Source organism: Silurus aristotelis (genome assembly GCF_946808225.1).
Source record: "Silurus aristotelis genome assembly, chromosome: 16".
Taxonomy (NCBI): Eukaryota; Metazoa; Chordata; class Actinopteri; order Siluriformes; family Siluridae; genus Silurus; species Silurus aristotelis.
The window spans coordinates 7,660,036-7,684,166 of NC_139589.1; the positions used below are offsets into that span (position 1 = coordinate 7,660,036).

The 24,131-nt window shown below is 37.9% G+C and overlaps 2 protein-coding genes across 4 annotated transcripts; one reads left to right on the top strand and one right to left on the bottom strand.

Moving 5' to 3' along the window:
* The first annotated feature begins 171 nt into the window (after positions 1–171).
* nfrkb (nuclear factor related to kappaB binding protein) lies at positions 172–16,281 on the top strand. The gene is made up of 26 exons (XM_083564827.1): positions 172–360; positions 846–982; positions 2,993–3,194; positions 4,154–4,281; positions 4,373–4,544; positions 4,980–5,084; positions 5,194–5,267; positions 5,492–5,576; positions 5,675–5,849; positions 5,957–6,068; positions 7,022–7,142; positions 7,235–7,312; positions 7,558–7,637; positions 8,852–8,898; positions 9,029–9,089; positions 9,227–9,401; positions 9,716–9,822; positions 9,910–10,033; positions 10,556–10,635; positions 11,239–11,450; positions 12,024–12,303; positions 12,814–13,023; positions 13,152–13,892; positions 14,877–14,983; positions 15,530–15,665; positions 15,783–16,281. Exons 2-26 carry the CDS (start codon positions 857–859, stop codon positions 15,909–15,911), a joined length of 3,867 nt encoding a protein of 1,288 aa, XP_083420953.1. The 5' UTR covers positions 172–360; positions 846–856; the 3' UTR covers positions 15,912–16,281.
* On the bottom strand, positions 16,245–22,766 carry tmem45b (transmembrane protein 45B). 3 transcript variants are annotated; one of them, XM_083564940.1, is made up of 6 exons: positions 22,662–22,766; positions 20,537–20,763; positions 20,252–20,458; positions 18,462–18,646; positions 18,204–18,346; positions 16,245–17,995 (listed from the first exon to the last, which is right to left on the bottom strand). In XM_083564940.1, exons 2-6 carry the CDS (start codon positions 20,724–20,726, stop codon positions 17,878–17,880), a joined length of 843 nt encoding a protein of 280 aa, XP_083421066.1. In that variant the 5' UTR covers positions 20,727–20,763; positions 22,662–22,766; the 3' UTR covers positions 16,245–17,877. The 3 variants fall into 3 exon arrangements, with proteins under 3 accessions (XP_083421066.1, XP_083421068.1, XP_083421067.1); XM_083564942.1 differs by having other exon boundaries at positions 22,727–22,745; XM_083564941.1 differs by lacking the exon at positions 22,662–22,766 and adding an exon at positions 22,311–22,524.
* Between the last annotated feature and the right edge of the window lie 1,365 nt (positions 22,767–24,131).

Below are 24,131 nucleotides of genomic sequence, written 5' to 3' on the forward strand. Positions count from 1 at the left end.
ATTCTGATGAAAAAAATATTTTACTAACCAAGTAGGTCCATATATATATATATATATATATATATATATATATATATATATATATATATATATATATATATATATATATATATATACTTTAATCAGTGTGTTGCAAAACATTTTTCTGAGGTAACAATATTTTATAGAAATGGGGTGGGAAACATAAGTCGGCACCATTTAGAAGGAGAACCGGAAGCGCATAATGGTGCAGCGATGTTATTGTTCCTACCCGTCTTTCATAATGCTAATTCGGGGATTGGCTAGCTAGCTAACTAACATAGCTAGCTGTCATTCTTGTTAGTTTAAAAATATATACTATTTTCCTTTTATTTATGTGTGGTAAGTTATTTTAATTTCCTGTGAACATCGAATATAACGTAAGCAAAATAAATACGTTATGCGTTGCTGATTAAATTTGTAATTACAAAAAAAATAAAGTAGCCAGCAGTAAGCTAAATGACCCATCCAATCTGTCCAGTTCCTGTGTGTTTAGATTATGTTTTTGTTACCCACATCAGAATCACCCGCAATTTATTAGTGTAAAATGTAACTTAATTGTAAAGTTGAGCTTTTAACTGCTGTAAATGTGTTTGAAGGTGGAGGGTGCTTGCTTGCTAACTGGCCAGCAGGAATATTTATAAGAATAATACGCAATATGAAAAAACACATCCAGTATTGAATGTATATCGTATGCTTTCTATATCAATTATACATAGGTTTGTTCTATATAAGCAATATAACTCTATTTATTATACATTATTGGAACGTACTGTGTCAAACTGCATCTGTATCTCTGTCTCTCCATTTCTATACACCTTTCTAAGGTTTCTGAAAGATGGATTCTTTAGATCATATGCTAACAGACCCATTAGATTCAGGGATGGATTATGGTGGCTGTGTGATGGAGGAGTGCTTGCTGGGAAACTGTAGAGTCCGGATACCAGAGGATTTTCTAGAAGACGTGAGTATCATCATGTTATGGGACTTGGAATGCACTGATATAAAAGACACAGAAGTCGTTTGCTTTAATACAAATTCTGTCAAAGTCCTGTGTTTATTTATATGATCAGTGTCATGCTTGTCAATGTGACACATTCATGGCATTAAAGAGAAAAATCAACCCTGAGATTATTGCTTATTGGTCTTTATAACTAACTTTTTATGTTATATTCAATACCAGGAAAAACGTAAGTATTTTGTATATGTTGGTAGAGTATCTGGTAAATTGTGGAGGCATCAGGATTTCACCATTCATATAATTTTCACCCTGAAGGAACTGATGCAGTTGAGTCATTTAGTGTGTCCATCTATATCAGTTTATCTGTAAACTATGCTTAAATAGACCAGCTTTCAGAGATTCAACTTGCAAAATACTTTAATGATGAGCCATTCATGAATGATTTGTTCATTTTGAACGAGTTTTTAATGTGACTCAGAAGAACGAAAAAGTCTCAGTAATTTGTTCATTTTCTACTGGACTCGTATGCACAAACCATCCCTAGGTTATGTAGAGGAAACCGAATTGAGCAATTCATCTCATGAGTCTTCTGGTCCGAATAATTTTTTCTTTTATCACATGACTCCCAGAAACGCTACACAATGCAATAGGTCATTGTTTTTTGGTCCAACTCCTGACATTATTGTTACAATAATTATGGGAGTCATGTGACAAAAGAACTAAAGAGAGGAAAAAAAGAGATGAGCTCCTTATTCTTTTTTTTTTTTTTTTTTTTTTTTTTTTTTTATAAATTTCTGATCAAAGGAACAAAATAAAATGAATGACTCAACAAAAGATTCATTTATTTTGATGAAGGAGATTTAAAAAAAAAAAAATAGTCACTAAAATGATCCGATCTTCCCATTACTATAATACTTTTTTTTTAAGTATTAGTTATTTATGTTGTAGATCTCTAATTGCAGTCCTGCTGTAACATATAACTGCAGTGTATTCTGTGATTTTGAGTCCAGGGTTTACTGTGTCTTCTATGTTGAATTTCTCATATGACCCTGAGCAGCTTTTTGTGAAAAAACTGAATTGTAAAGAGGTAACTGCAAAGCATGATGGTTTTGATCATGATTGTTAGAAGATGCTCAGATTATTTTTACCCATTAAATACCAATGTGCCTGTGCTGGCAATATTTTAAAAAGCCAAAAAAAAAAAAAAAAGACTCAAGAATATGATATTAAGATTAGAATCACTGAACATACAGTACAGACCAAAAGTTTGGACACACCTTCTCATTCAAAGAGTTTTCTTTATTTTCATGACTATGAAAATTGTAGATTCACACTGAAGGCATCAAAACTATGAATGAACACATATGGAATTATATACATAACAGAAAAGTGTGAAACAACTGAAAAATGTCATATTCTAGGTTCTTCAAAGTAGCCACCTTTTGCTTTGATTACTGCTTTGCACACTATTGGCATTCTCTTGATGAGCTTTAAGAGGTAGTCACCTGAAATGGTCTTCCAACAGTCTTGAAGGAGTTCCCCGAGAGATGCTTGGCACTTGTTGGCCCTTTTGCCTTCACTCTGCGGTCCAGCTCACCCCTAAACCATCTCGATTGGGTTCAGGTCCGGTGACTGTGGAGGCCAGGTCATCTGGCGCAGCACCCCATCACTCTCCTTCTTGGTCAAATAGCCCTTGATGCCTTCAGTGTGACTCTACAATTTTCATAGTCATGAAAATAAAGAAGACTCTTTGAATGAGAAGGTGTCCAAACTTTTGGTCTGTACTGTACATAAATATTACTATATAAACACATTTAGGGTGGAGTATCCTGTAAATATGTTCCACTGCAATGGTATAGAAAATAGTTCATAGGAAATCCAGGCCACTACAGATGACTCAGCACTTCAAGCCAATATCACCATCAATACTTTATTATTAAAATGTTTATATATTGAAAAAAACATTTTGTCTTTAAAGCATGTGTCTTTGTGTGTTCTTGCATATTTGAGCAGCCAGAGATTTTCTTCTCTGTGATGAGTGAAAGCACCTGGTCTGAGATTCTAACTGATGCCCAGAGACAACATCTCCGTCAGCTCCTACCACACTTTCCAGAGAATAACAGTGCAGAGCAGGACAAGGTCATTAGTGACCTCTTCAACGGTCAAAACTTCTGCTTTGGAAATCCTCTGCACCTTGCCCAGAAGCTTTTTAGAGGTATTGCTCTTTTACAAGCCCACTAATTAATGCCATTACACATAGGGATCAGCGGCTGTCATTGGGGTTAAAGTTCAGCTCAACTCACTATCCACAGGATTCATTTGATAAGACTTCCTCTTTCACAGTCCAACGGCAATAGCTAATACTTCTTCATAGAAAATAAAACTGTCAGGAAATAAACAGCCATAAATTAATTGTATGGAAAGTCTAATACAAATTGCAGTTTATTGTACAAGGTCAGACAGTTGAACTTATGTTAATAGAAATTATTACCAAGCATTGGTTCTTAAATCTAATTGGTCAGAATGTACTGATCATTTTTATTTATTTTTTTATTATTATTACTTTGACAGTCATTTTGCCAGCAAGAAAAATTATAGTAATGCCCTTGTCCCAAAAAGGTTATTGCTCGTATTAAAACAGTACACACAGAGACTTTAGTGGACATAAAACATATTTTTAAAAAAGTATTGTGATGTGACAAAATGAATACCCCATTAGTTCTGAGGTGCTGTAGTGTTCTGTATTGTGAGGTTTATTTAACATTTATGAAAGCAGTCTGAAGTTTTAGTGCTTTGTAACAGTTTTCTTATCCCAGAGAAGAGTCCAAGAATTTGGTGTAAATAAAGCTGACGTGTTTTAAGGATGTCCTACAACATTGAATGTAATTGAAAAATTAATTAAAAAAATTATAGGGTTATTTAATAAAGAAATATCACAGTGGATCCTCATCTAATACTAATCCTTTTCACATATTCCCAGTTGCATTAGATGAGAAAGGGCCAAAAACAACCAACTGTAGTGCAAAACATTACAGGTTTAATATGTGTAGATTTTTATTCTGATTGTTGCATTAAGTAGTTGTTGGAATTTGAAATTCTTAACTATCTTTCCACGTGCACATATCTAGTCTCATATGAACTGAATTACACCATTGTTTAAAACTTTCTCAATAGATGGCTACTTTAACCCTGAAGTGGTCAAATACAGGCAACTCTGCACAAAGTCCCAGAAAAAGCGACAAATCTACTGTCTTCAGCAGTACTACCACAAACTTCTCAAGCAAATCCTTGTCTCCAGAAAGGTATACTAAATAAGCTGCAAATAGAAAAAGAGATTCATATACTGATATTTCTCCTTCTATTTTGTGATATCCTTGTTTTATTTCTGGGTAGGAGTTGTTGGATATGGCTGTTCGCAGTGGGCCAGTGATGGAAGTGAAGCGGAGCTACCCTCCTCCTTCAGACAGAGAAGAACGAGAGCAGCATGTGAGGCGCAGAGTCAGCCGTATATTGCGGGAGGTGAAGACTGAGTGTGGGGACAGCAGCGTGTCCTCTGATGAAGATGGTGAGTCTGATGAAAACTGGGCCTCTTGCCAAGAGGGTTTAGGTGTTGGTGAGTGGTAATTTGCCCTTTAGATGTTTTTCATGAATTAGAACACATTGTAAGCATCTGAACACTCAGATTAATCATTAGAAGAATCAGAACACTTATAAGAAGCAGAACAGGTTGAATCAACACTCTGAATATAAGAATTGTTGGACAAATTGGGACACTTGTTGGACGAATTGGGACACTTGTTGGACGAATTGGGACACTTGTTGGACGAATTGGGACACTTGTTGGACGAATTGGGACACTTGTTGGACGAATTGGGACACTTGTTGGACGAATTGGGACACTTGTTGGACGAATTGGGACACTTGTTGGAAAAATTTAAATACATAATAGAATAATTTGAAAAAATAGAACACTTAAGAAATGTGTTTGTCATTCTTTTAGATACTGCTTCTTGGCTGTCAACGCCTCCATCCCCATCTTCTCCAACTACGACAGTCTCTCTCAGGGTTTTGCCCAGTTTGTCCACCCAGGACATGAAAGCTATAGGTCAGTGTACTATTCCTACATCCACATCTATCTCATCTTATCTAATATCGGCATATTTATGGTTGTGATTTATATATATATTTTTTGGTTGTTTTTTTGCCCAATGCAGATAAGCCAGAGCTGGGAGAGAAGGACCTGAGAGCCCTGCTGAGAAGACACAGAGAGAAAAGGAAACGACAACCAGTTAGTTTATCTAAAGCTTTTAATCAGTATATCAGTGCCTTGGCTATAACATATCTAAAATGTTCTGTTAGTTAGATGTGTAGCAGAGGTGGGCAGTTTTATCTAACATGGCCAGTGTGGAGAAAACCAGCAAAACTAACAAAATGTATTCTTAAATAAGTAATACAAGCCGTATCAGCACCTACACATAACATTATTTTCTATATTCAAAAAAAAATATTTAGGACCATCCTGACTTGATGACATCAGACTTGCACCTTGGTGACATCATGTCGCGAGTAAATATCGGCAGAAAAGGATCCAACATGGGTGAGCAGAGTCGTGTGTAAAATGATCATAGATTTCGTAGGTTTCGTAGATTGAGACGATGTTTTTAATGGCTGTATGTGTGTTTCTTTTTTGCTTAGCCTTAATCGACTTGGCCTTGTCTAAGAAGAAGATCAGGGAGGAAAAAAGGAGGAAGAAGATGCGGCCCATTAAAACCGAATCCGACGACGGCTGCGAGGGTCAGACACCAGCGGCCTCATTGTCTGCCACCATTACCGACAGCACACCTGCTCTCCTGCAGAGCGTTAAGGAAGAGTGAGCATGTCCTCCATCTCTCTCACACACATGCACACAATTACCAGAGTTTGCAGCCTATGTTTACAGACTGATTAATGTGTTTTGTTGTTTTGGGTTCACTGCAGAGCTGTGGAGGAGTCCCAAAACAGCCCTGATGCAGTACAGGAAATCGCCATTAGCTTCTTTCATCTGCTAGAGGGCATCCTCAGGCAGGAGAATCTGGCATCCTCTTTACTGGTATACTTAGCAAGCATGCTTTGAGCAGCTACTTTACTATTTTTGCACACATTTACTAAACTAATAACAATACAGCAAAGAAATTTCAAGTATTGATTTCTTGGTCGGTGGTCTAAGCATGCAGTAAATAAACGCTAGTCTATTGAGAAAGGGCAAAGCTGACATTAAATATCAAGATCAAGGTCGATTAAGTCGTTTGTGCTTTTTTTAATAATAAATCTAATTACAAATGTAATTACATACACTATATGGACAAAAGTATTGGGACATCTGACATTTCCCAGCCATATGTGGATCACAATTGTGTAAGATGTTTTCGAATGCAGTCACATAAACTTTTTACCTGAGTACCCAAACCTGCTTCGGCATTGTAACCCTGTGTACAAAGTGAGCTCAGTGAAGATGTATTTTGCAGTGGAAGATCATTAATGGCCTGCTATAAAGCTCTATACTCAAATATACTGGACATCTTTAGTATGAATTGGAACAGTGACTGCACCCCAGGCTGCCTCACTCTTTTTTTTTTTTTTATCAGAACCTGACTTTACTAACGCCCTTGGGGCTGAATGAGCACACCTCCACAAGCATCTTCCCTAAAGAGTGAAGATTTTTCACTAGATTTTGGAGTGTGCTTGTGGAGATGTGTGCTTATTCAGCCCCAAGGGCGTTAGTAAAGTCAGGTTCTGATAAAAAAAAAAGAGTGAGGCAGCCTGGGGTGCAGTCACTGTTAACTAAGTCACTGTTAACTTGCTATTTCTACTTGTAAGCATGTATTACAAAACATGCTTACAAGTAGAAATAGCAAGTTAATTGAGAATCAAATGTTGTTTTTGTCGTATCAACCACTTCTGTTTTGTAAGTTTGTAAATGTCATGTATAACAAACCCATCTGTCATCATTTACAGTGTATGCCTGATAAAAATGTTGTGAAAAACCACTTTGATGTCTTGTAGATTGAGGAGAAGGTACAGCAGTGGCAGGCATCTCCTGGTAGTGCACTCTACCCCTGGTTCTCCTTAGCCCCCTGTTGGTCAGAGCTAGTAGTACCTTCCTTACATTTCCTAGCAGGGGAGAGTAAGTTTCAGTTCACACAAAGAACTGTTTTAAAGCTTGACATTCATAAAATGACTGAGAGCTTGATTTCTGCTTGCTGGTTTGTTTTGTAGCTGGCTCTGCGGCTCTACCTAGTGGCTTTACTCCATATGTAGAATACAGAGAGCTCACACAGCAGTGGAAATGGATTGGTAAGTTATTTTTTCTGGGGGTTTTTTGTTTGTTTGTTTTGTTTTGCATTCTACATTTTGCAACAATGTCAGATACTGAATAGCTAAAATGCACCAATTTGAAAATGTAAATCAATTGTAAATTTCCCTGCTGTTACATTTTAATTCACTTGTTTTTTATCCTATGAAATGGAGATCATGACAAGATGGAGATCATATTTCATGATTGTCAAAAATAATTGTTTTTTTCCTGTTCCTTTTTTCAGGACCCACTCAGGACAGTGAAAAGGATCTCAATGCTATTTGCATGCTTTGGCTTGAGTCAAAGGACCATGTTGTAGTCAAGGTATCTTCATGTGTACGACCAAGTGGCGAGCCGTGCATTTGGTATCTGGGGCTTCAGTGGGGATTTACCCGACTTAATCCACCTCTTAATACCACCACTATCACGTCGCAATTATTGAAACAATCAATACTATACAAAAACTCAATATCACAAGGTGTGGCATTACAGAGAGCATTTCGCATATGGAGAGTGAAAACCATTTTACTCAAGCAAGAAACCCAGTTAAGACAACTCCACCTACAACTGTGCCACCTACATCATCTGGAGCAGTTCAGAACCAATATTTGTCTAATAACATGACAAAAACATAAAAATGTTAATAAAATACAACCTACTCACCAGAGATCTACACCGCTCCTCAGAGGCTGTAAGCCAGTGGTACTGCTCGTATTCACTGGTCTGGAATCGGTGAACAAACCCTTTCCTGGATAATTCAAACTAGCTAGCTTTGGGATTAGCCGACCTCTCCTCACGATGTCTAGCTTTTCTTCAAAATTTATTTTTAAGTATGTCTAAAACCAAATCAATTTATCTTCCTCCATAGGCATAAAAAAAAGTCTAACTCAGATGTATTTATGTTTGCAGCGCACTACACACGTGTTTTGCCAGTCGAACTTGGCTGTAACTGTTTCCCTCTGACCAACCAATCAGAGGATGTAAAAATGCTGACGCTATTCTGGGCCAGCTAGCTGGCCCAGAATCTGATATGTTAAAGAAACAGCTATTTATTAAGAAGACTATGGTAAAAAAAAAAAAAAAGGCCAGCAGTACAGACTTTGAAGGCTCTGGGCAGATTAGATTGACATGGTAGCAAATAGAGGCTGAAAGCTGATTTGACAAAAACTGTAACATACACGTTCTGGAAGTAGTGCAGCCAAGAGAAACGCTATGAAATGAAGAGAATAAATTAATACAGTTTCATGGAACAAATATTGGAATTTAGGTTGTAAATGTAGGTCAGTGTTTCTGATAGTGTTTAGGCAATATTTGTCCCTAACTGCCCACCACTGGTATGACCAGTACCTGAACTTATGGCAGTGAAACACTGAACATGTGCTATGTGCTATTTTCCATCGGTTACCATTGGTTATGTTCTGGGTCCATCCTACAATGTGAAACATCATGTACAACTTCTGTATATGTACACACATTGTAAAAGCTCTAGAATTTCAATGTACTGTATATCTGCTGTGTGTGATTTTCATTTTTAACAGCAAGAAGGGGAAGAAACAGCAGAACTGACTCCTCCAGCTCCCAGAGTGTGAGTAAGCTTTCTGTGACCGGCTCTTTTATTAATTTTTTTTCTTGTAGAACTATTCTGTAGAAACAGGACACCTGTCATTTTCTTTTTGTGGTGTGTTTTTATAATGGCTGCTCTGTTCTTATGTCAGGTGGACTGATTATGTGGTAAGGCCCAGCACTGGGGAGGAACGACACGTTTTTCAAGAGCAGGTTTGTACTGAGGAGTGATTTATCCTCTACTTATTTAAGGTGTGGTGCTACAAAATGTTGAAGCATGTCACTATGTAAATAAACCAGTTGATTGATAGTGTTTGGAATGTGATACTTGACTACTGTCTCTCACATAGGAGCAGCAACGCTATGACCAGCCTCATAAAGCCTTTACCTTCCGCATGCACGGCTTTGAGTCAGTGGTGGGGCCAGTCAAAGGCGTATTTGATAAGGAGACTTCACTCAACAAAGCTCGTGAGCACTCCCTGCTGCGCTCTGACCGTCCAGCTTATGTCACCATCCTCTCACTGGGTAATTGGGCTTAATAACTGAATACTTATTTCAATTAGTCACGTCAGTAAATTTGTAGTAAAAGTTCAGCTTAGTCAGTTTAACTGCTATTACAGTTTTCGACCATTAGGGCATTTTGCATGCATAGGGTCAAGAGGGTGAGAAAGTTTCAGCACACATTTACTTTTAAGCAAAACATAATAAATCACATTTAGTGCATAGAAACATGTACGCACAAGACAATGCGTAGTAAAAGCTCCAATATACTAACCAGGTTCAATGAACTAGATAACAAATAAAAATAATTGTTGACCCTGCCTATTCTGTGTTCACAGTGCGAGATGCAGCTGCCAGACTGCCCAATGGTGAAGGCACCCGAGCTGAGATATGTGAGCTGCTCAAAGACTCCCAGTTCCTGGCTCCTGATGTCACCAGTGCACAGGTTTAAACCCCTCTCCACTCGCCTCTATATACCTCTTTTGGTGGTTTGTTTCTAGATCTAAATGATCCAACTTTATGCTACATACAGGTAAATACAGTTGTTAGTGGTGCTCTCGACCGTCTGCACTATGAAAAGGACCCATGCGTGAAATACGATATCGGCCGCAAGCTGTGGATCTACCTGCACCGAGATCGGAGTCAGGAGGAGTTTGGTAATCCCTGAAAACATTAATAAAATGATAAACCGAATTAAAAATATATCTAAATAAAGTTATTACCTGTTAATAAAGTTAGGCAATATGTATATTTTGACAATTCACCTAATAATTGTTGGTAGATGCACTGACATCACTGGTACTCAGAATAATAATGTTTGAGTTATTGAATGTTATAATCTGTGTACTAGTTTTTTAATTCTTGAATAACCTTAAATGATTCGTCATATAGTGACCAAAAGCTTTGCTATTTTGCATTTTATTGTTACAAGAGTGGGAGCCTTAAAATAATGAGGCCCAAGATATATAACTTCATGTCCATATGGCTATACTGTATTACTGATATTATTTGAAAATGTCCTCTTGTGATCTGGGACAGTGGCTGATGATTGACCTATGATTACTGTTTGTTTATTTATTCATTTATTTATTTGCACTGTGTTGCCACTATTTCCTTTCTAGTATGTCTGCCATTCTCTATTAGTTTTTTTCTGCTGATGAATTGTGGTTTCTGTGCAGAGAGGATTCACCAGGCTCAAGCAGCTGCAGCCAAGGCAAGAAAAGCTCTGCAGCAGAAACCCAAACCAACCCCCAAGCCTGTAAGTCCCACTGCAAATTAACACAGTTACAGGTTCATTAAGTACTTTGTTTCTGCTTTAAGTATCACAGTAATGATTCTTTGATCATTTTAATTTAAAAAAATAAACATTTTTAGTTTGATCTATAATGCTTGCATTCTGTGCATGCACTAATGGGAATAGAGAAACCATGTGTTTGATAATCAAAAGAAACAATGCATATACTGTAAATAAATCCCTGTCAGTGGAACAGAAACACTTATCTATACAACTACATGTTGCATAGTCATAACATCTTTGTAGATTTATGATCTTTTACATCATATAAGAATGTGGTTTTAGGATTTCTTAATTCCTTGTGGGGGTTTTTATATGTAGAATTTCAGAAAACGAAGTGATACATAAAACACTTCAGTCTGTCTGTATATAGATTGTGAGAAGTGTGACTAGAGAAACCAGAGTGCAAACCTTGTGTGGCCTGGCTTTTTTGGGTTATGGATTTCTTAACTTAGGTCATCACTTCTCTACATTGACACCATCCCTATTCTCATGTTGCTCATCTCTTTGAAATGTTAAACAGCTGTGAGCTGAAGATTTGGATATTTTAATATTTGCATGTGACAGAAGTCTGGAAACAAGGATGCAGCTGTGAAGGGCAGTGCTCCAGAGGGCCAGTGCTCAGCTCCTGAAGGGGTTTCGATACCTGCTGTCAGCTTACCTCAACCTCCTAGCACACCAACACCAAGCACCCCAGGCACACCGAAATCTCCACTGCCCCCTACTGTGTCTACACCAACCAAAGCAGGTGTACCAGATCCTGTCAAAACCAGTCCTAGGTGGGTAATGCTTACAGTAAATCACTAAATCTGTTCATCTAAGTGTTTTAAGATGTAATTTTTATTTATTTATTTATTTTCGTTTAAATGTAATTTAAATCTACTGCATCCATTGTTCATTGGCTATTACAACAATCAATGTTTGGCAGGTTTCACTGTACTAAGATAAAAATGTTTACTCAAAACTTTGAGGAAGAATTTGTCAAACAGAATTTCTAAAACAGAAATTTTAAACTTTAGCAAATACTGTCTAACAATTAAGGTTCTAAGATTTCGGCATCGGCTATTTTTGCTGGAGTTTAGCTTTGTACTGCACTGGGAGGGATGTGTGGGGCAAGAGCTCTAAGGGTAATGACTAACATGGCACAACTGAGCATTATTGTCCTATTAATATTTGTGATGTTTCTACTTCAAAAGAGATAGTAAAATGTGTTCCACATCGGCTGTTATTGCTGACTCTATAGCACCTCAACACATCTCCCTCCTAGTGTAGATTCTTATTAAACCACTCCCCATCTGCTACAGCTGAATTATTATGAAAATATATTGTTTTTAATCATGTGCCTTCTGCAGTGTCCTGCTGGTATCTCCTCCCTCCATGCCTCAGCTGGGCACTTTGCTGTCTGCTGCTCAGGTTGCTCCTCAGGCCTCCCAGCAGGCCTCGGTGCAGCCTGCAGCTCGAGTGGTAGCTCATTCGGCTTCAACAGGGTCTCTGCCACAGGTGCGCGTAGTTACTGCTCAGCCAGGCCTTACTGCTGCTTCTGCGGGCCAAGCAGCCACATTGATTCATCACCAGACCCCCCACCATATCAGACTACCTGTCAGTGTGGCCCACAGTAAAGGCATTGCCCAGGTATTATCTGTGCTAACATCACACTTGCATAAGTTTTTATCTAACTCACATTTTCACTCACTTTTACTCTGTTCTACAGGTGTAAAGGTGTAGCAATACATTCTGATCATGAAAAGATGTATAAATTCCCCCAAAAATGTTGAACTAATAACTTGGGGGCTTTGAGTGCCATAGCATAGCCGTCTAATCACATACACAATAATCACAATAATAACATTTAATTTGTGTTGGTTGTTGCAACACAGAGTTATCTGGCTATTGGACACAAGCCTGGATGATCTATACACAACAATGCCACCACGTGACCTGCGTGTTCTCTGTATATTTTGGGACCCTTGAGGTTTCGATCATTTTTATAATTTAAATATATGCTACAAAGAGTCAGAAAAATTCTGAATCTATCAAAAGCATCTTGTGAGAAATCCATTGTGTTAGTATTACCTTTATCTAACTTGGAAGATACCTATGATGATATTTCTCTTGTATTACAGTCTTTGGCTATGTTTGCAGGCTGTGGTGACTTTGCCTTTACGGAGCCAGTCCACAGGAAATCCTATCCAGGTGCAAGCATCAAGAGGTCAGACTGGCATCTCTGTACCAGGTTTGGCTTCAGCTGTTGCTGTCAGTAAAGCTCAAAGCAGTTCGCCAGGAAGCCCTGCTCCAAACACCTCGTCTCCTGCAGTGCTACAAGGGGTCACCAGCCAGAATATCATCAAACAGGTGCACACCCGCACATGCATGAGCTGTTATTCGATGTTTCTTAAGTAAAATGCATGTACCTCACCATGTGCGCATGAATGTATAAAGATAACTAAAAAATCTTCTTTGTTTCTACAAAAAACCTTCAGGTTGCTATTACTGGTCAATTAGGTATGAAAGCCCAGAACCCAACAGGCATCCCACTGACTGCCACCAACCTCAGAATTCAGGGTAAAGATGTGCTGCGACTGCCACCCTCTTCAATCACCACTGACGCTAAAGGACAGACGGTGTTGCGCATCACCCCAGACATGATGGCTACACTCAAACTTACCCCCGACATGCTGGCCAGTGCCAGCAGCACTGTTGCCAAAAGCATTTCTGCCACCCTGCATGTGACCCCACAGCAAGCCCCTCCCACCGTTTCGTCAAACCCTGTCCCCCCAGCCACCACTGAGGCGCTTACCGTCAAATCTCCCTCTACCTTGTCAGCACCAGGCACCACTACCCTGGTGAAAGCCACATGTGACACTGCTATTCGCCTCATGCCCGCCCTGGCTGTCACCATGGCAGACCCCAAAGCCCGCACCTTCTCCACTGTCACCGCCTCGGAATCAAAAGCTGCCGGGACCACCATTCGCATCGTACCCAGCCTTGGTGTGATACCACAGAAACAGGGTCAGACGGTTCCAGTTACCACCAGTACAAGCGCCAAACCTGGCACTGCTTCAACAGGGGCAGCCACAGTTACAATAGCAACTAGCGGAGTGGTGGGGACTAAAGGGGTGACACTGGGAACTTCTGCTGTGGGCTCTTCACTCTCTCTGGGCACTGCTGCAGCCACAGTGAGACAAGTTCCTGCTACTGCTACAGTGGTGGCCACACAGCCAGTAGGCATTTACATTTAACATTATTTGACTTGATTTACTTGAAGCACTTTGTAATTGAGAGGGTTAGGAACTGTGCTCAAAGGCTCAGTGGCGATTCGGCATTGCTGGGAATTAAGTGTGTTTACAAATGAAAATGTGAAAATACATTATGACCCTGGAAATGTATATATACATATATAAGGAAATTATTTTTAAACCGAGCTACATTTCCAACCTGAGTTTGATCCTCATGTAGAGTATTGTGTGTGATAATTTAGTTACCATAATTTCCGGACTATTAAGCGCACCCAAATATAAGCCGCACCCACTGAATTTGACAAAGATTTTTATTTTGAACATAAATAAGCCACACCTGTCTATAAGCCGCAGGTGTCTACATTGAAACTAATGAACTTTACTCAGGCTTTAACGAAAGACAGTGCCTGTTACACGGCTTGTATCTAAACAGTAACCTACCAAGAATGTCATTGTTCACCGTCTTCCTCCTTCCTTTTACAACAATTTCTCTCAAGTTTTTCTTTTGGCATCGTCAGGCGTTTAAAAATCACCATTGATGAAGCTTTTCTCCCAATGCCGTGCAGCTCAGAACACAGGTGAAGTGTTTTTTCATGCCTGGTTGTTTTCAGCGAGTGGCAGGTCAAACGTCAGAGGAACCTCATCCATATTTATGATGTGTACGGCCCAATTCAGTGGGAGCGCATCCGGTTTAATATAAAGAATTTCATTGGTTCACCTAAACCCGTTCCGCAATTACATTGGTCTAATGTTATGGGTCTCAGTTTTTTGGTGGCAGAAAGCTTGTGAAACCGGGAAAAACCCAGGAAAAATCCATGTATTAGCCGCTTTGTTGTTTAAGCCGCGGGGTTCCAAGCGTGGGAAAAAAGTAGCGGCTTATAGTCCGGAAAATACGGTATGCTGTTTGCAAACTGAAAGCTATAGACATTCTTTTAGTCCTTGTTACTAACTGCCTCATTTCCTCCTCAGGGAAAGCTACCTGCAAGGATCACTGTGCCTTTGTCTGTTCTTAGCCAGCCTCTGAAGAGCAAAAGTGTGGTCACTACACCACTACTGAAAGGAAACATCAGTACTAAGTGAGTTTGTTTCCTATTTTGGTTTCTGCACAGTTCTCAGAAAATTATCAGTGACAGGTTATTGTAAAAACCAACCTGTAACCAATTTGCAGTTACTTTCTATTAAGTGTTTTATTCCTTTTATTCGTCAATGATGACTTTTTTGTTTTATTAGTTGTTTTGTTTACTGAAGATTGTCAAAAAAAGTACAGTGCACTAAAACTGGAGACTCCTGCTAAATGAACGGCTCCTTAAACAAATCCTTTTATGTGGGCAGTCCACTATTGAATTTCTTGTTATATTATAGAAAAAATAATCTATTAGAATAAACATATTCATTATATTAGCATTGCAGTTGGAACTATTGGCAGAGCTGCAGTTAGAGAAAAGAATCAACACCAATCTGTCCAATCAGAATTGAGAATAGTATTAGAATAGATGAGACTAGCATCTACATTGTTACCTGGTGTAGAATAAGAATATAATTTAAATAATTTGTATGCTTGTTAAGCTTGTATGTTTTTAGCTATAAAGCTTAACGAGAGCCTCTCTGTTTTGTGAATGCAGTATCGGTAATCTTGGAAGAAATATTATCTTAACCAGCATGCCAGCAGGCACCAAGCTCATCGCTGGGAATAAGCCTGTCAGCTTCGTTACAGCTCAACAACTGCAGCAGCTGCAGCAACAGGGCCAGGCCACACAGGTCAGCATCTCAGCAATTAACCCACACTACTACCATGTCCACTTACATTTCATATCTAAACCTTTCTAAAGAATTTAAACATTAATTTTTTTCTTGCTCACCTTTTCTTCTCCATAGGTTCGTATCCAGACTGTCCCTGCACAGCAACTGCAGCAGCACTCAGCATCCAGTTCCCCTAAATCTACAGTCTCCACTGTGGTCGTGTCCACTGCCCCCTCAGCCAAAACAACCCCTGACCCATCTTAAATTAAAGTACCAGAACCATTCTGTGGGGTGTGGCAGTGTTGCCCAGAGCTCTGTGCAAGTCTACAAATGTTGGCTTCCATATGACAAGCAGCTGCTGTTTAGTATAATAGAGTTCCCAGGTTTGGCTTTATGATGGGTTAAAGGGTAAAAAACATCAAAATATCAAAACCTTGAACCATGAGCCTTTCTATAGAAAAGAGACCTTCTTTTGTGGACTGAATGACTTCCTTCTTATATGTTGTGTGTAAAAAGAGAGTAACAGTGTTGTTAATATGTGCTTTCTGTTTACAAAAAAAAAAGATATATATATATATATTGTTTTGAAAATTTGGATGGTGTCATCTCAAATAAATATATTTTATTTGGTTTACCTTTTCTGCTAAAACACATTATTCAGTTTGCCAAGAACATTTTCATATCATGAATAAACTTAATTCCAAAAACCTTCACATGGTGAAATGTGAAGTAGACATTTTTTATAAACATACAACACATATGCTAAATACATTCCCAATGCTTTTTCCATATGCTATGTTCAACAGGAAGATTCAAAGACTTCTGTGGTTGGAACACAGTAACCTGACAATTTCCACATTACAGCCCTGAAACAAAAACCATATATGGTCTGCCACTAAAAAATAAGTGTTTCTGAATATATACTCTTCATTACCCTGAAGGACAATACCTTATAAAATAGATTATTGTTTATACATAACAAGCAATGTAATGTAAATACACGAAAGGGAGAAGCCGAAAGAAATGATGTTGTATAAATACACCTATGTGCTCACACTTCATTTACATCCTCATTGCAGAAGCAGGTCTGGCTTGTTTGCTGCAGGTGTTGAACCTATTTTAGAACCTTGTTGAGGAATTCGCATGAAAATCAAGTTATTCCAGACCAAACCAAACACTTCACTGCTACGGAGATAATGGAAGTGCTTTATTCACAGGATCTGTGAAACACGCAGGTTTTTTTTTTCAAGGCTATAAATACAGAGGATAGTTTCTAGGAACTTACAACTGCATTTTCTTACTTTACAGTCAAAACAGTTTTTAGAAATCTATCATTATTTAAATGTAGCTTAAAGGAAAGCTGTCTCATGTGCTGTTTAACTTGTTCATTATAAACATATCTATGCTATTCGAATGAACCTGGATAAAGCAGTTCATCTATTTATAATTAGTTATACAGTGGTTCCCTGGAACTCGCAAATGTTTACGTTCTAAGCGAGTTCCGGAAATCTGCAAATTTTGGACGCACCGCCGCAGCCCCTATGGTACCGTAGTGAATTCATCTACACATTGTCACTTTTATACAATAGTGTGTTTTTAAAATAATTTATGAAATTTGTTAGTGAAAACATTGTGTTATTCCTAACGTTCCCGAACATTTTAAGATAATCCGCAACTTGCTGTTAGTTAGGTTCCCAATGAGAACACGCAAATTTTTCGAGCTGCGAGTTCCGAACCGCGAATTATCTGGGGTTGACTGTAGTTTATAATGTTAGGCTTGCAAAGTTTCTAGGATTCTTTGGTGTATTATAATGCAATTGTTTTTAAAGTGCGGAGTGGAGACCTTCATCACAGACCATCATTAACAAGACTTTTATATATATATATATATATATATATGTTTTCATAATAAGTAGTTTATTTGGCTGAATTGGTTGGGTTTAATTTTAACAAAAGTTAACCTAACGTGTTTGCCGGAAAGTTCAGGAATAAAAATTTCAAGTAAAAAAAAGCTACAATCTAAAATTGCAGGTGATAAAATACATAGCTTGTGTGACAAAGATTGGCCATGAGGATTGGCTTTGAAGCTTTGAAGCATTCATTCATCATTCATTCTTTCATTTCAGTGGGATAGGTCAGAATTCCTGTAGGAGGGTAATATAAAAACTGTTCACATTTCTACTGTACACAGATGTCAGTGAAAATCTTCAAATGCTCATTCACCAAAAGTCTATTCTTCATCTGATTCCTGGAGCAAAGCCTTCTGGGATATAGAATCAGATTGATTGGTTTTCCTGAGGCTTATTTCTAAATCCGTTCTCTGCTTCCCTCCATACCTGTTTGTAAACCTGAAAAAAGTGGGGGAAAAGTAATTTATTTATACAGGTTAGTTATTTACAGCTGTGACTTTTAATGTGCCTCCCTTAGTTAAACTGACAATCTTGAGGGGATTTTGGGAACTCCAGGAACAGGGTTGATCTTGAATAATCAGCCACGATCTTTGCAACTGCATATGTTTATACTTTACATAATGATTTGAAAATGATTTGCACTTACCACCACACTGAGCTGTAGTTAACACCCACAATCAGCAATGCTACTGCATAATGCCAGCAGTAGCACATAGTAATAAACATGATATTGCCATGGTCTTCCTGGTTCCACTCTTTTCCATTTAGAGGATACAACACAAATCCGATCTGGCATAGGATATAACTGTTAGTTCAGAGCCATAATTGGTAATAAATTGCATTCTCATTGATCAGAGTTCATCTATTCCTTTATGACATGACTATCTTTTGGCACCGAGTATACCTGATAGAACCAAGTGCCTTGCAGAATAGCAAGGCTGCTCCTGAACACCTCAAGCAAGTTATTATCCCTCAAGAAGGCCTCAAGCATTGTGCTGGCTGCTCCACCAAATACAGCCACTAGCAACAATGAGTGAATGTGCTGGTCCAGAGCTGGCCGATTGTGTACATGAAAGTAGAAAAGGAATCCTGGAAAAGGAATCACAGGAAAACTATTATAGCTTACTCTGATGTACACTATATGAACAAAAGTATTAAAACTGACTTTCCCAGCCATACGTGGTTCTTTCCCAAACTGTTATCACAAGGCTGAAGGCACACAATTGTATAGGATGTCGGATGCAATAGCATAAAGGTAATGACAATGTCCCTGTGCACAAAGCAAACTCCATTAAAGTCTGGTTTGCATGAGCTGAAGTGGAAGATCTCCTGCTGTAGAGCTCTGACCTCAACCCTACAGAACACCGTTGGGATTAATTGGAAAGATGATTGCAGACCCCAGACCTCCTCACCTATATTTGTACCTCACTTTACTATCTAAACAATAATACATATCATTTGATGTATAATTTGATGTTTTAGTAACTTAATGAAATTAGATCAAATACATTCCCGTGGGCTCAAAACCTGCAGGAGGGACCGTAAGGGACGGTGCTGTGAGGATTGGGCAGCAGTCGAAGGCGGGGGCCTGCATAGACTGCTGCCCCCGCGACCCGAATTATGGATAAGCGGGAGAAAATTAATGAATGAATGAAGATCAAATACAAAGAAAACGTTGAAATTGAAACAAATTGTCGTGGCATAAAACAATTAAAAATATTTAATACATGCTGTAATCAAAAAAGATTCATTTTTTGGATGAAGAAACACTGCTTTACAGCATGCTGCACCAGACCACCATTTATTTTCCTGTGATAGCATGTACTACTAGCGGGGTGCATACAAGTCAACCTCAATAAAAGTTTACAGTTAAAAAGTATAAGCATAATGATACTGCAGCGGTGGCAGCTTGTGGTCACAGGTTTTAGTGTAGCAGGATGACAGTTGAATTGGATCACACTTGAATTGTTCGAGAGAGATAACAGCATACAGTCATCCACCATTCAGTCTAAAAGTTTCTGTGTGTGAAACAGCAGGTGTGTTTGACAATGGTGACCAAATTTCAGCAAAAGTTAAAGCTCAACACAAAAAAACCCACAAAATAAATCAAACTAGCTCAAATAATACAACATTTTCTCAGCCTTTAAATGGGAAACAAGGTCACCATAATGGACACGCATTTCAAATATACAGACATTATGCACTCCATAATCCTGTTTCCTATCTTATGGTTTGAAATATGTCTTACACTAGAAATATCTGTGTCCACCATAAACACTGTGTACACTCGTACGCCTTTGTTTGCTAAATATTTGCTATATGAAACCATTGTGTATTTTTAAAGCTAGCCAGATTTGGAAACCCTGTCATTAACTGGGCCTGTCTGCTGTTACACTCTATACCTCCTACCCGAAACATGTTATTTGGTTTTTTTCTAATGTTCATATTTAAATGTCATATTTAAATCCCTATCGATTAGTTAGAATGTTGGCAAAATCAATGGAACATGAGTTTATGTCTGTCAGATATAAGACAGAGACATAGACAGAGGTTAAGAGAGAGAGAGAGAGAGAGAGAGAGAGAGAGAGAGAGAGAGAGAAAGAGAGAGAGAGAGAGAGAGAGAGAGAGAGAGAGAGAGAGAGAGAGAGAGAGAGAGAGAGAGAGAGAGAAATAGACTTGTCTGACTGGTTGTACCTTCTATAAAGAGAGCAAGAGAAAGGGCAAGTCGGTCAAGGCCAACTGGGACAGAAAGTGAGGACATGCTGAGAACATCTGCAATGCCAGAGATGCCAAAGAAGAGGTACATGGTGCTGTGTTGCCAGTTCATCAGTTTCACCCATCCCTCATCATTGAGAAGATGAGCATGAGGTCCGTCAGGTACAAACTGCTCAGCCATGATGCCTGGAACAAAACCACAAATATCAAAACATTTCTTTAAAAAATGTCAGAATCCAGAATATTCCTGAGCTCACCACTCACCAACAAAAGCAAAAAAGATCTTTAGGCTCCCCTCAATGAGGTCTATCCTGTTAAAAAACAGAGGCAGACTTTGCCTCGTGCCATGTTGTATTTTCTTCCATCTGTGTCGCAGAGGATACTTCATAGACCACCAGAAACCAAACAGAAAGAAGAAAGTACCAGGCAGTGCATGTCCTTTAAAGTTGGCCATCTTTATGAGCTGCTTCAAGTCCTTTCTTTAGCACAACCTACACAAAACATGAGGGAAGAAAGTTGTTCAAGATTGAAAGCTGATTGCAAAGGAAGAACAAATTAAAACCACACAGACCTCAAAGACCTCTGTGGCATGGCCTATTATTGACACACAATGGAAAAACACAACCTGTACTTCACTTTCCTCTGTAACAGTCTTAAAATTTACATTGCTGTTTATCTGTTTGCACAAATTATTATCTTGTTGAATTTAAATTGTTTACTTATACAGCAGAGTGATAAAGGTATTTAAGTTGATAAGAAATGTCAGGTCACCATTTCTCTACTGCCATATTCTAAATTACATGCTTTTATTTGGTAAGAAGTCATTTGATTACATGCAAAAGATTAAAATACGTCACAAAATCAGATGAACCACTTATAGAAACGTCTTGCTTATAAAAGGGGTTTGTTCACTTTTACACTTTATTACCATTTGAAATAATTGTATTAAAATACAACAATATTTATAATATTTACAGTATTTAAAATGTTATCATTACATAACAAACACATAAATTATAAGTGTGAGTGTGTGCACATTTTCCTTTATAATGATAATATTTTATTATTATAATGAACCCCATTCTTTTATTGAACATCAGCAGGTCCTATTTACACTCGCCATTTTTTTTTTGACCAGTCCAAACAAACAGCCGTGACCATATCAACAACCTCGCACCAGTCAATTCATCTGCTTCATGTTCTGTGTACTGTTGTAGCAACAACACCCTATGATAGTTTAACAATGGATCTATGCAAATTTAAAGAGCCAGGACACTCGAGCTTTATCTGGGACAACTTATCAGACTTTATTATATAACTGTTATAAAATAACAATGATGCACTTGTATTTGAGATTTTCCCCAATCCTACTGTTTATATGCTGTATTTCATGTATAATCATTTATTTATTAAAATATATGTAAACATATGATACATAAGAAATCAAACATAATATTTTGTTATTGGTAAATTAATCAGTAAATGATCACCCATTGTGGTGTGTTGCAGCCATGGTGCATGGTGATATGTCTTTTAACATTGCATGTCTTCCTCTTCAGCTTTGTTGAACAATGTGTCAATTTTTATAATAAATTCCACATCAGGCTAAACATTTATACTTACATTTACACAACATAAGTTAGTTCCTGTCCTCATTAGCTTTCTAGCAGCTATAAACTGTAGTTCTCCCACTATTTTTATTTGTGTTCTCCTCTCAGTAACATAAAGCAGAAAGCACAAACTTTTCTCACTAACTCTCACCTGGCACAAAGAAATACAGGTTTCCATGAATGAAATAAACATATTTGACTGAATATAATCAGCCTCTATAATTCATTGATTAGATATTATCCTTTGTTAATCCATGTACCATGTATTTTGAGATAGATAGATAGATAGATAGATAGATAGATAGATAGATAGATAGATAGATAGATAGATAGATAGATAGATAGATAGATAGATAGATAGATAGATAGATAGATAGATAGATAGATAGATAGATAGATAGATAGTGTTTGGTTCTGTCTGGTCTTACTTTTGTATACTGGCGCACTGCTTCAACCGCAGACCCCCAGCATCACCAACCAATTATTTATATATTTTTTCGGTTTCTGCTGTTTAGTTGCTGCAGGCTTCTTGTTCTGTTACTATGCGTTAAACAAGTTTATATTCCTGTTCCCAAACCGACGTGACCGGTTGCTGCTGCGCGTTCACGACGCGCGCGTTCACAGTCCCGGTTTTGTGATTAATCAATAACTAAACCGTTTCCTTTGATTAATGGCAAGTTTGTAATAAAAGAATGGTTAGATTTATGAACGATAATTAAAACTTATTTATACGTCATTTAAAAATAAACAAAACGTGCGATTTTTAATATTGTACCTACCTGGATTAACCAGTGGAGCTCGTTCAGGTGTGTGCGCGCGTGTTGATATGGAAACACACACTTACCTGTCTACCTGTTCGTCTACCTGTTCATCCACCCCGCCTCTCTGACCATGGGTCACTTCCCTCCTAGATTAATAAAACATCCAATCAGTACACTTGCGACACTTTTTTTTTCTTGATTCTCCATACACAACCTTTTTTTTCACACGTTGTCCACGTGCGATTGTGTGAGTACGATTATGACTGTCGTTTCACCATATTTTACCCTCATTCTGCAGGTTATGAGATCAAGTATGCACGGGGATAATATGGAAAAAGAAATCTTTAATTAGATGTAAAAATAAATGGCATAATTCATGTGCAAATACACTGGCCACTTTAATAGGAACACGGACTGATTTACTCTAATTTGTTTAATCTAATTGGTCTAGCTTGTAGCAGCAGAGCAATGCATACAAATCATGCAAATACAGGTTGGGTTCAGTTTCATTTTTATTTTCATTTTATTTAGTTTCATATTTATCATATCAGACTTCAAAAATGTTATCTTCCTTGCCTGGGAATTTCACATACAAGCCTTTTTAAGGTTCAAGAACATTCACAAAACATCCAGAGAGCAGCAGAGGTGCAGGTGAAAACATCATGATGATAAAAGAGTTTATAGGGGAATGGTTTAAGTTAATAGGAAGGATATGGTAACTCACTTTTTACAAGTGGTCAGAAGAAAAACAAGATCATATCAGAGGCTTCAAATATGAGGCTATAGTGGGAACAGGCTTAACATAACTGGATGGGTAAAAAATGCCAGATTTCAGTGAAGGAAGTTCTTGGTCTGTACCTGTATGATTTTATGCATTGCACTATTGCACTGTATACAGTGTCAGGGGTAAATATGTTCCTAAAGAAGTGGTTATTAAATACATTTTGTTTAGTATAGGATTTGATTAAATTCATGTCTAAATTCACAGTGTACATTTGTGATGATTGTCCTCAGCTGTATCATTAGTTTATAATTCTGCATATCAGTTGACAATATAATATGAAATATACTGTAAGAGTTTGTATATACTCTTTAAAAAGACTAATTTAGGATCTCAAAGCATTTTTGTCTGAATCTCAAGAGGCAGCTTTAAAGGTTCTTTAAAATATAGAATCCTATAACATAATGACTCTCCATTAGATAGGAATGCTAAAGTTGAGAAATATTATTTTTGTTGATTCTACAATAATGTTATTTGTTTTTTAGTCAGTGATTCATTGTGGAAACTTTAAATGTGTCAGGTTCCTGTATTCAGATTTTATATAAAGTAATATTAATGCATTGCATTTGTTTCTTAAATAAACAGGCCTAGTTTCCTAAATCTGTTAATTACATTTAAATGAACTTATGTTTCATTGTGAATTCAGTTGTTGAACTATGTTTGACATGAATCATCCTGGTGTCGTTTGTTTTTACGTATTTATTTCC